Source organism: Hyaena hyaena, unplaced genomic scaffold (genome assembly GCF_003009895.1).
Source record: "Hyaena hyaena isolate Hyena2069 unplaced genomic scaffold, ASM300989v1 scaffold_330, whole genome shotgun sequence".
In the NCBI taxonomy this organism is placed as follows: Eukaryota; Metazoa; Chordata; class Mammalia; order Carnivora; family Hyaenidae; genus Hyaena; species Hyaena hyaena.
The window spans coordinates 180,530-192,888 of NW_024080961.1; the positions used below are offsets into that span (position 1 = coordinate 180,530).

The following is a 12,359-nucleotide window of genomic DNA, read 5'->3' on the forward strand; positions in this document are numbered from 1 at the left end:
GAGACCAAGGATCCAAGAGCCTGATGCGAGGCTTGAACTAACAAACTATGAGATCATGACCTGAGCTAAAGTCAGATGCTTAACCAACTGAGCCATCCAGGCATCTGCTTCTTACTCTTGATGCAGATGCTATCTTCACTTTCTCTACTCCCATTCTTTCCCTAACTGTCTGCTTCAATCAAATTTCATTTCACTCAAACTACCACTCTTAAGATCATCCAGGACCTCCGCATTAACAACACCTTAATCAATTTTACCTCTGAGCAGTATTTAACACAATTTATCACTCCCTCTTTGTTGACATGCTTTCTTGCTTGGCTTATCAGTCGTGGCTAATCCTTTGATGGTTTCTTATCATTTCTCTAATCTCCTCTTTTCTAGGTACAGTCATGATTATATGCCATGATTATACATGATCTCATCCATTGCTTTAAATATGCTGTTAACTCCCACCAAATGTATATCACTACCCTAAACTGGTCTCTAAGCCTACTTACCATCCCTTATTTGGATGTCTAATAGGCATTTCAAACCTGACATGTCCAAAACTACATTGCTTAGGCCAAAAATAATAAGTTACGCTTGGCTCTTTCTCTTATCATGTCCAAATCTAATCTTCAAAGCAGATCCAGAAGTTGACCACCTTATTCCTCTGCTGCTTTTGTTCAAGTCATACCATCTATCATATGCATTAATAAAATAACTTCCTGGGGCACCTGGGTGGCTCAATCAGTTGAGTGTCCAACTCTTGATTTTGGCTCAGGTCATGATCCCAGGGTCATGGGACTGAGCCCCAAGTTGGGCTCCATGCTGGCATGAAACCTACTTAAGATTCTCTCTCCCCCGCTCTGGCACTCTCCCCCACTTGCTCTAAAATAAAACTTAAAAAAATAATTTCCTGTTTTGTTTTAGCCCTTTCTCTTCTTTTCAAAATCTGTTCTCAATAGTCAGAAAGATCCTTATGTTAAAACTTGAGTCAGATCATAGCTCTCCTTTGCTAAAAAATACTATTAATTTCACATCTTACTCAGAATAAAGGCCAGAGTTCTTACAGAAGTTACAAGCACTACATAAACTGCCCACCCAAACTCCCCATCCTAAGACCAGACCTTTTCTCCTTCTATTCTTCCTTTTGCTCATGATTCTCCAGCTACAGTGACCTCTTTGCTGCTTCTCAAACTCACTAGGCACACCTCTACCTCTGGGTCTGTGTGCTTCCTGTTCCTTGCACCAGGAATGTACTCACCCAGATAGCCACCTGGCTCACTTGTTAGTCATCAGATCTGCAAATGTCATCTCAGTGAAGCCTACCCTACACAAAAATTCAACCTTCTTCATACTCCCCAGTACTCTTGTTTTATTTCTCCTAGCAATTATCATTAACTAATGCACTATCTGTTTTGGTTTTTAAATTCTTTTTCTTGTCTATTTCCCTCATTAACATGTAAGTTCTAGAAGAACAGAGGGTTTCTCTTTCTGTTTTGTTCATTGTCATATCTCCAGTATCTATAACTGTGCTTTACTCTTAGTGGGCATTCCATAAATATTTGCTTAAATTAATAAGTGTTGAGTAAATAATATTATGAAGGCATACTGGTATAGCCTTTTTTCCCCCTACAACTAACGGCCATTTGTCAACTTTATATATAGATAAAGCTTCTTCAGAGCTATGAAACTTCACCAAAAAGAATATTTTAAAAACAAATATTATAAAAATTATGATTAGCTGTTCAGATAACCTCACAGAATCAATGAAAATCATTTATTTGCATCCAAAATATTTTAACGGTAAAGAATAAAGAAAAATCTTAAAGTGTTCCTAACATTTAATGGATAACTTTACAAATTTGAAAACTTAGCTAAAACAGTTAACATGAATACAAGAAAAGATAAAAACAAAATACAATCATATAATTATTTGAATATAATTATAAGTTTTCAGGTAACATGTGGTTATTTCAATATAGGCCAAAATGTAAAAATTTAAAAAAAAACATTATTTATGCAAATATAAGTCTCATTTTCAGAAAATGTTTGGCTCTTCAGAAAATAAACATTTTTAATTAACTATAAATGTTATTAGGCTCCTTAATCACACTGATTTTCTGAAATTAAATGAATAGCTTTTCTGCATCCTTTAGTTTTTTTTTCCTATCCATTTTGGCAATTACAGCCCAACGGTCTTCCCTCATCTTCCTCATAGCTCCAAACTTCAGTGTGGATCCAGGAGTTGTAGGAGGTGGAGGGGTCTGAATATAAAATAAAAATCACAATATATTTAATTTAAAAAGATCAAGTCAGCTTTTGAAATTTGCTTTCAGAAGTAAAAAAATAAAAGCTACCTGTTTTGGTGTTCTGACACAAAGATGAGAAGTTGGTTGATTATTATTCTTGTACAGTTTTTTCAGTGTCTCTTCTTCTGCAACCATGCCCTTAAATAAAAATACAAAAATATTAATTGGGGGCCTGTCAAATTAACTTATTATTAAGATTTTGTCTACATATCAGAGAGGAGGAGAAAAATGAAGAAGGGAAAAGAAGAAGAAAGGAGGTGAGAGAAGGGAGGAGAAAGAGGAGAGAAAAAAGAAGAAAATCTGAAGACAATGACAAAACAAATACTTCATCTGCCAAACGAGGACATAGATTTGGATTCTGTTAACCATGTTCCTGTTATGTGAAATACAAGATATGCATGTGTAGTACTTTTTTACTGATTTCTATTTCAGTTTAAGAGTCTTTATGCTACTACTTTTCCTTCCCCTTCCCCGCAGCCCACTTATTCAAACTCACACTTCGGCTTTATAATAAGCATTTATAATCCTATAAAACTATAACGTTATCGATTATCAATTTATGAGTATTGTAATGCCCCTAAACAATAATAGCTCATACTTATATAGTACTTTATGTTAGGCACTGTTTTAAGCACTTCATATATTTTAGCTTTAATCCTCACAACAATTTTATGAAGTAGGTATACTATTATTATCCCCATTTTGAGGATGAAGAACTGAGACACAGAAATATTAAGTAACTTGCCTAAGATTATACAGCTAGTAAGAGGTGGAGCCAGTATTTAAATCCAGGTAGGCTCTTAATAAATATACTACACAGATTTAGTCAGGTAAGTAATCGGTTTACATTATCTTTTCCTCCTCACTAATGTCACATTTACAGAAGCTTCATGAATAAAAATATTCAAAGAGATTTTCATGAATACTAAGACTTCAGCAGAATTCAGTAAGTCATAAAGAGCTGCTCAAAACCAGTATGTACCAACTGATTAGCTTAGAAACATTTTTTAAATCATCTTGTAAACTATTATTAAAATTTTACTCAGTACCTAGCAAACTGATAATTAATTAAGTACTGCCCATATAAAAATAATAAATTAACCCATTTAAAACAAAACCTTATCTGTCCTTATAACTCTGTAATATTCATCTTTTCATGTGCTTATTGGCCATTTGTATATTCCTCTTTGAAGAAATGTCTATTCAAGTCCTTTGTCCATTTTAAAATTCGGCTGTATGGTTTTTGCTGTTTAGTTATAGGAATTCCTTATGTGTTCTAGATATTAATCCCTTTTCAGATACATGATTGAAAATATTTTCTGCCATCCTCTAGCTTGTCCTTTCACTTTCTTAATAGTATCCTTGGATGCACAAAAATTCTTAATTTTGAAGTCAAATTGATCTATTTTCTCCTTCCTTATCTGTTTTTGGTGTCATACCCATGATGCCCTTGCCAAATTCAACATCATGAAAATTTTCCCAATATTTTCTTCTAAGAGCTTCGTGGTTTTAGCTATTAAGTTCAGATCTTTGATCTATTTTGAGTCAATTTTTATATGTGGTACAAAATAAGAGTCCAACTTCATTCTTTACATGTAGATATGCAGTTCTAGCACCATTTGTTGAACAAAAAATGTCCTCTCTACCCACTGAATAGTCTTGGCATTTTTTTTTAAGTTTATTTATTTATTTTTGAGAGACAGAGCATAAACAGGGGAAGGGCAGAGAGAGAAGGAGACACAGAATCTGACGTAGGCTCCAGGCTCTGAGCTAGCTGTCAGCACAGAGCCCATCGGGGGGCTCGAACTCATGAACTGTGAGATCATGACCTGAGCCGAAGTCAGCCGCTTAACCAACTGAGCCATCCAGGTGCCCCAAGGTCTCAGCACTCTTGTCAAAAATCAATAGATTATATTTGTGAGGATTTATTTCTGGGCTATTTTATTCCATTGGTCTATATATCTGTCCTTACCCTAGTACTAATCTGTTTAAATTATTAGCTTTATAGAAAATTTCAAAGTTGAGAACTGTGAGTCTTCCAACATTATCCCTCTTTTTCAAAAGTGTTTTAGCTATTTGGAGACCCTTGCAATTCTATATGAATTTTAGTATCAGAGGCAGTTTTGACATCTTAACAACGTTGTCTTCCTATCCATAGCAAAACTTTCTTCTATTTCTTTAGGTCTTAATTTCTTTTAGCAATGTTTTATAGTTTTCATTGTATTTCAGTGTTTTATCTTCTTGGTTAGATTTGTACCTACATAATCTGTTTAGATGATACTGTATATGGATTGTTTTTTTAACTTCCTTTTGAAATCATTGCTGGTGTATAGAAACATAACTGATGTCATGTGTTCTCATACCCTTCCATGTTGCTGAATTCATTTATTATTAGTTCTAGCAGCCTTCTTGTGGAGTCTTTGTGATTTTCAGTGGATAGGATCATGGAAGGCATCTGCACATAGTTGTTGTACCCTATACTCTATTTGTATGCCTGCTTTTTCTCTCTCCCTCTCCCTTGGTCTTTTTTGTCTTGGGTATAACTTCTAGGACAATGTTGACTAGCAATGGTGAAAATGGATATCCTTGTCTCATTCTTCATCTTAGGAGGAAGTTCTGCTTCTGTTACCACTGAGTATGATGTTAGCTGTCCATTTTTTAAGTGCATTTTATCATGCTGAGGAATTTTCCCTTTATTACTAGCTTTATAAGAGTTTTTATCATGAAAAACTGTTGGATTTTGTTGAGTGCCTTTTCTATACCAATGAGGATGATCATATGGCACTTCCCCCTTTATTCTGTTAGTGATATATTACATTGATTTTCTTATACTGAACCACCTGGTATTTCTCAGATAAATCCCACTTGGTCATGGTGAACAGACCTTTGTAATATGAGGTGGAATTTGACTTACTAATATTTTATTGAGGACTTTTACATCTACATTCATAAAAGATAATGGTTTTTAATTTTTTTTTCTAGTAATATCCTTATTTTGCTTTGGTATCAAGGTGATGCTGGCCTCAGAGAATGAGTTAGCAACAATTCTCTAATTTTTTTGAGCTTCAGAAGGTTATATCCCCAAATGTTTGATACAATCCATCAATGAAACCATCTGGTCCAAGGCTTTTCTTAGTTGGAACGTTTTTTGATTACTGATTCAAATTCTTTGCTTACTGTAGATAAGTCTGTTGAGGTTTTCTATTTCTTCTTGAATCAGTTTAGGTCATTTGTGTTTCAAGGATTTTACCCATTTGTCCATTTCTTCTAGGTTATAAAATTTGTTGGCATATATTCACAGTATTTTCTTTTTATCTATGAATAATTGGTAATAATGTATCCACTTTCATTTGATTCAAGTTATTTACATCTTGTTAGTCTAGCCAAAGATTTATCAATTTTGTTCAAATAAACAAATTTTGGTTTCATTGATTTTCTCTATTGTTTTCTATTCTCTAACTTATCTCCCTTTGAATCTTATTTTATCCTTCTTTCTGCTAACTTTGGGTTTAGTTTGTTCATCTTTTTCTAGTTACATAAAGTGTAAAGTTAATTTACTGATTTGAGATCTTTTTTAGTAGGAAATTTGGGAGCTATGCCTTTCCTCTGAGTGTGGTTTTTGTTGTATCACATAAGTCTTGATATACTGTTTTCATTTTTATTCATATCTAAGTCTTAATTTCCCTTGTCACTTCTTCTCTGACTCATCGGTTGATTAAAAGTATGTTAATTTTCACAAATTTGTGAATTTTCTAATTTTCCTACTCTTACTGATTTCTAATTTTATCCCATTGTAGTCAGAGAAGATACCTTGTATAATGTCTTTTAAAAATATACTGAGACTTGTTTTGTGATCCATATGGTTTATCCTGAAGAATATTCCATGTGCACTTGAACAGGATGTGTATTCTATTGTTGTTGAATGTTTTGTATAGATCTGTAAGATCGAATTGGTTTATTGTGTTTTTCCAGTCCTCTATTTCCTTACTTATCTTCTGTCTGGTTGTTTTATCCTTTATTGAAGGTGGGGTATTGAAATACCCAATCATTGATGTAGAACTATTTCTCCTTTCAATTTTGTAAAGACTTGCCATGTACCTTGAGGATCTGTTATTAGGTGTAAATGTTTAAAACTGTCATATCTTCTTGCTGTACTGAACCTCTTATTGATATAAAATGTCATTCTTTGCCTCTTGCACTTTTTGATTTGAAGCCTATTTTGTTGGAAACCAGCACAGATCTTTTATGATTACTATTTGCATGGACTATCTTTTTCCACCCTTTCTTTCACTTTCAATTTGTGTCTTTGGTTCTGAGTCTCTTTTAGTCAACATACATATATAGTTGGATCATTCTTTAAAATCTATTCTGCAAATCTATGTTGATTGGAAAGTGTAATCCATTTAAAGTAATTACTGATAAAGAGAGACTAACTTCTGCTTATTTGCTATTTGTTTTCTATATGCCTTATAAGTTTCTTGTTGTTTCTTTCTCATTTTCTCCATTACTGTCTTCTTTTACGGTTAGGTGATTTTTTTTTGCAGTGAAATGTTTTGATTCCCTTTTCATTTCTTTCATGTATATTATACAGATTTTTTGTATGGATACCATGGAGATTACATTTAACATCCTATAATGTTATAACACTCTAATTTGAATTTATACCAACTTCACTTCAATAGCCTACAAAAATTCTGCTGTTATACAACTCCATGCCCCTTTTCTGTTACTGATGACACAAATTACATCTTTATAGTTTGGGTGCCCGGGAATGTAGATTAACAATTTGGATGCATTTCTTTCAAATCCTGTAGAAAATAAAAAGTGGAGTTACAAACCAAATTACAAGGCTAGCTTTATAATTTCCTGTGTAAATTATTTGGTAACTCTCTCAGCTTTTGTTTATCTGGGAATGTCTTAATTTCTCCCACATTTTTGAAGAACAGTTTTAGCAGGTATCAAATTCTCAGTTGACAATTCTGTTCTTTCAACACTTTGAATATGGAAAACTATTCCCTTCTGGCCTCCAAATCTTCTCAGTGAGAAATCAGCTTATAATCGTATTGAGAGTACATTTGTGATGAGTTCTACTTCTTTCAAGATTCTGTCTTTAGACAGTTTAATTATAATGTGTTTTGATGTCAGTCTGTTTGATTTTATCCTACTTAGAATTCAATGAGCTTTTTGGATTTTTAGATTCATTTTCCTTCATCAAAATTTGAGGTTTCAGCTATTACTTTTTCAAGTATTCTTTCTTCCCCTTTTTCTCTCTCTTCTTCTGGGACTCATTTAAAACATATAATGGTATGTTTGATTGTGTCCTACAAGTTTAAGGCTGCCTGTTTACTTTTGCTTTTCTCTTTCCTTTCCTCAAATTCAATAATTTCAATTATCCTATTTTCCAAATTCATCAATTCTTCTGCTTACTCAAATCTTTTTAATCTCTCCAATAAACTTTTCATTTTAAGTTATTATACTTTCAACTCCAGGATTCCTTCTTGGTTCTTTTTATAATTTCTCTTCATTGATATTCTCATTTTAGTTGTACATCATTTTTCTGTCTTTGTCTACGTCTTCGTTTAGCTCTTTCAACATCTTTAAAACAGCTGTTTTGAAATCTTTGTCTAGTAAGCCCAACATCTGGGTTTCCTCGGGGACATTTTCTGTTGACTTGTTTTGTTCCTTTGTAAAAGCCATACTTTCCTTTTCTTTGTATACCCTTGTGATTTTTGTTGAAAACTAGACATTTGAATCTTCCAATTAGATAGGTCTGCAAATCAAATTCTTCCCTTTCCCCAGGGTTTGTTGTAGTGGGTTAGTTTTGTTTCTGCTTTATGTTATACAAGCTTCTGTGCCAAGGATCAGCATGAGGTAAAAATTTGATATCATCTCAGGTTTTTTCTGAGTATGTCTTTCCCTGGGCACATACAGTGGTTTTAAATACCCCATAGATGTGACTGCTTTTGAACATACGAATTCTTAAATATCTGGCCCTCCAAAGAAGAAAAATGAAAAGAAGAGGGTAAAAGAAAACCAGGTATGGTTCATTTAAATCCCCCAGAAGACACAAACCAGAGAGGGTTGAAAGAATGACAGCTAGTTTCTGTGCCGGCACCTCAGTGATGAAAAGCAGCAATCATAATACAGAATACTGACCCTGATAGTCAGAGAAAAAGTCCTTATTGCTTACCCTGGCTATAGCAAGACCTGAGCATAGCTGTCTGCTACAGGACTGTGGATTGGGTGATAGGTAGTCACAACTATTCTTAAGGTTGCAAAATTAACTATAATTTACCAAGTTTCAACCCTGAAAATTACAAGCATTCAGATAGTCTCCAGAGTTCCAAAATAGTTACTTCTGGAAATTTCTGCAAGTACAATTGCTATCTAGGTGGAGAAATAAATTAATGCTATGTCCTACTCCACCATCTTTTCCAAGAGCACTCTACACAATCCACTTTTAAATCTAACTTCTTATGATAATTTGAATGTTCACCAAAATTTAAATGCAACAGTTAAGAAAATTATAAAAATAGTAACTTCAAATGATAATTATAACCAGATATGAAATGTCTTTTTAGACAAGTGTAAATAATTGTGTATACATATAATACTGTAGTATGTTTATTGTGCTGAAAAGTTGCGATGTTCCTTTTAAAAATGAGATGAGTCATTCTGAATCTCAGATCAGCTACAAAACGATCCTAATTTCACACTGCTAGAAAAATAGTAGGGATTCTAACCCTGGAGTGTCTAATTCCAGAACTCATAGTTTTTCTACTAATTCTCCTTATGTATTTACATATCTGGACTTCAGTTTAAGCTGAAAGTTACTATGTACATTATCTTACATAGGCTATGGAGCTAGATGGTCTATGTTCAAATTTTGGCTCCCTGCCTTACTAGCTCTGTGATCTTGGGTAAGCTACCTGTGTGACTCAGTTTCCTCTTCTGTAAAATGAGAGCAACACTGTCTATACTTCTTAAATAGGAGATTGTTCTAAGAAATAATCTATATAGTCTTTGAAATAGTGCTTGGTTCAGTTTTAATCATTAAAATGTTAATCAACATCTATAAAACAAAGAGGTACTTGTGTAAGGATTCTGTATGTTTACTTCAATAATTAAAGTATTAAGACTTCAGCTACTCATTTTTCCAGAACAAAGCAGTCCCAAAGCAGTAGAAACGCTTGAAGAATCTCAAAAGTTGTAAGTAGCAATACTGAAACAAGTGCTTTTAACTGGAATTTTGTAATTAGAAATCTTTCGTATACTGCTTCTTGTTGTGTGATGAGATTTATTTGGTTTTAAATAAATGAATCTAAGTTTAACTATTCTCAATAAATCAATATTATAACTTCAGAAAATACTGGTTGGTATGTGTGGATACACCCATAGTAGGGAGTAATTAATAATACAAACTGCTAGTGGAAGTATCTTCCTTAAACAACTCATCTTTAATACACTAACTCTTTAAGAACGATAGAAATGTTATACCTTGATACAGAGTTCAACCAAAAAGGGGTATAAAATGAAGTAACATGTATATTATTAGCAAAATCAAGAGGAGCCCTAAATAACAAATTTGGCTATAACAAGATACATCTAACCTTTCCAGGGAAGGGAAGGGAAGGGAAGAGAAGGGAAGAGGAGGGGAGAGGAGGTGAGAGGGAGGAAGGAGGAGAAAGGGAGAGGGGGAGGGGCAGAGGGGAAACAAAAAAAGAGAAAATGTGGTTAAAAACTCCATATAACACTCTGCTGGACAACAAGATGGTTAATCATCTCAGGTGTCAACTATGTTACATCAAGTAATTCAAAATGCCATGTTTACTGAAGTCAGCTTATTTGAGCCCTATCCAAAATGCTGCAAAAGCATAGGGCTCTATGTTATAGTAGAGTTCTACTATATTTTACTATTGCAATTGTAGATCATCAAACATCGAAAAGTAATGTATAAAAATAATAAATAATGTAAACAAGTAATAAATACTGATTTGTAGTATTTTTACCAAAAGATCAGTAGTTTCTGAACTATCTGAGTTAATATCAAATTCAAAGACCATTTTTCTCTTTTTATTACTTTCTTCAGTAGGTATATTCTTGCATTCTCTTTGCTGAAGTTTTAGTTTCGTTGGTGTCTTCACAGTATATGCCTATCCAAAAAGAAAACAATACATTTTCCCATTAAAAAACCCATATTAATAAATGCAAGTTGAGTCTTTAGCAATCAATAACTCTCCATTATTAATGGGCTGAAATAGAAATTTTTGATAAGAATTTAAGTCAGGTATTTTTGATGCTAAAACAAGCAGAAACAACAGACCCTAAGGACAGCGGTGAATCTGATTTCCAAAGCTGTCACATTATATTATTTTTAGTGTTCAGATTTCAAGAAAATATGAGACATGCAAAGAAACAAAAAAGTATGGCCCATCACAGGGCACGGGGTGGCACAATCAAAAGAAACCTAAGGAAGACCTGTCATGGACTTCCTAGACAAAGACTTTGTTTTTATTTGTCTTTATCTATATTTATCTTATATTTTACTTATCTATTTTAAATATGTTCAAAAAGCTGAAGAAACCCATGTCTAAAGAAATAAAGTATAATGACAATACCTAACCAAATGGAGTTATAAGTAAAGATAGAAGTTATTTTATTTAAAAGAACGAAATTGAAAATCACAGTTGAAAAGTAAAATAACTGAAATGAAAAGTTCAGTAGAGGGGCTCAATATCAGATTAAAGCAGAAAGAATCCATGAACTTGAAGATAGTTCAATTGATATTATCTAGTCTAATAAACAGAAGAAAAATGAACAGGGCCTCAGAGACTTGTAGGACACCATCAAGTATACCAACATACATATAATGGGAGTTCCAGGATAAGAGCAAGAAAAGGGCAGAAGAAATATTTGAAAAAATAATGGTTGAAAACCTCCCAAATTTGGTGAAGACATTATATACCCAAGAAGCTCAACAAACTCCAAGGAGGGGGTTGACATACAATCAAACTGTCAAAAGTCAAGGACAAAGAGAAACTAGAAAAGCAGGAAGAGACAAGTGACTCATCAGTTGATTTCTACCATAAACCATGGAGTTAAAAGAACTGTGGGTTGACTCCAAAGCACTTAAAGTGTTTCCAAATAATTCCATATACACCAAAACCATCCTTCAAAATGAAGGAGAAATTAAAATCTTCCTAGATAAACAAAAACTGAGAGAACAAGTGACTAGCAGACTTTTCCTCTAAGAAATACTAAGGGGAGCCCTTCAGGCTAAAAATCAAGGACACTATATTCAAATCTACATGAAGAAATAAACAATTCCAGTAAAGAAAACTGTATGATTATAAAAGGTAGTATACATGTGTTTCTGTTTCTTATTTTTTCCTATCTAATCTAAAATATAGACACATAAAGCATAATTATTATACTGTTTTAATGGGCTTAAAATGTATAAATATGTGATTTGCATGACAATGATATCAAAGAGAGGGAATGAAACTAAATTGGGGCAAAGTTTTTGTATACCATTGAAATTATACTGGTATTAATTCAAACTAAATCATTTTAAGATGTTAATAGGTAAATCACTAAGAAAATAATTCAAAAGTATAATTTAAAAAAAAAAACAAGAGGATTAAAATGGTATACTAGAAAATACCTAGGGGTACCTAAGGCTCAGTTGGTTAAGTGCCCAACTCTTGGTTTCAGCTCAGGTTATGAACACACAGTTTGTGAGTTCAAAGCTCCGTGTTGGGCTCCGTGCTGACAGCGCAGAGTCTACTTGGGATTCTCTCTCCCTCTCTTTCTCTGACCTTCCCCCACTCATGCACTCTCTCCCTCAAAATAAATAAATAAATAAACTTTAAAAATATAAGATCAAGAATAGGGAGGTATGACAACTAAATTCAATGTGGTATGGAGGTGTGACAACTAAATTCAATGTGATACCCTGAACTGAATCCTGGAAGAGTAAGAGAACATTAATGGAAAAATAAAATAAAGTCTAAAGTTTAGTTAACAGTAATGTATCAACGTATGTTTCTTAGTTTTGAAAAACAT

The 12,359-nt window shown here is 33.3% G+C and overlaps 1 protein-coding gene across 2 annotated transcripts in view; it reads right to left on the minus strand.

Annotated features, from left to right (window-relative positions):
- Positions 1-2,018: 2,018 nt before the first annotated feature.
- The window catches only part of SYCP1 (synaptonemal complex protein 1), a 130,432-nt gene continuing 120,091 nt past the window's right edge, over positions 2,019-12,359 (minus strand). For both annotated transcript variants that reach the window (XM_039249065.1, XM_039249066.1), the window contains 3 exons: positions 10,304-10,447; positions 2,343-2,432; positions 2,019-2,249 (listed from right to left, as the gene is read on the minus strand). In XM_039249065.1, the coding sequence (XP_039104996.1) occupies positions 2,112-2,249; positions 2,343-2,432; positions 10,304-10,447 (372 nt within the window). In that variant the 3' untranslated portion in view covers positions 2,019-2,111. The remainder of the gene's footprint in view (positions 2,250-2,342; positions 2,433-10,303; positions 10,448-12,359) is intronic.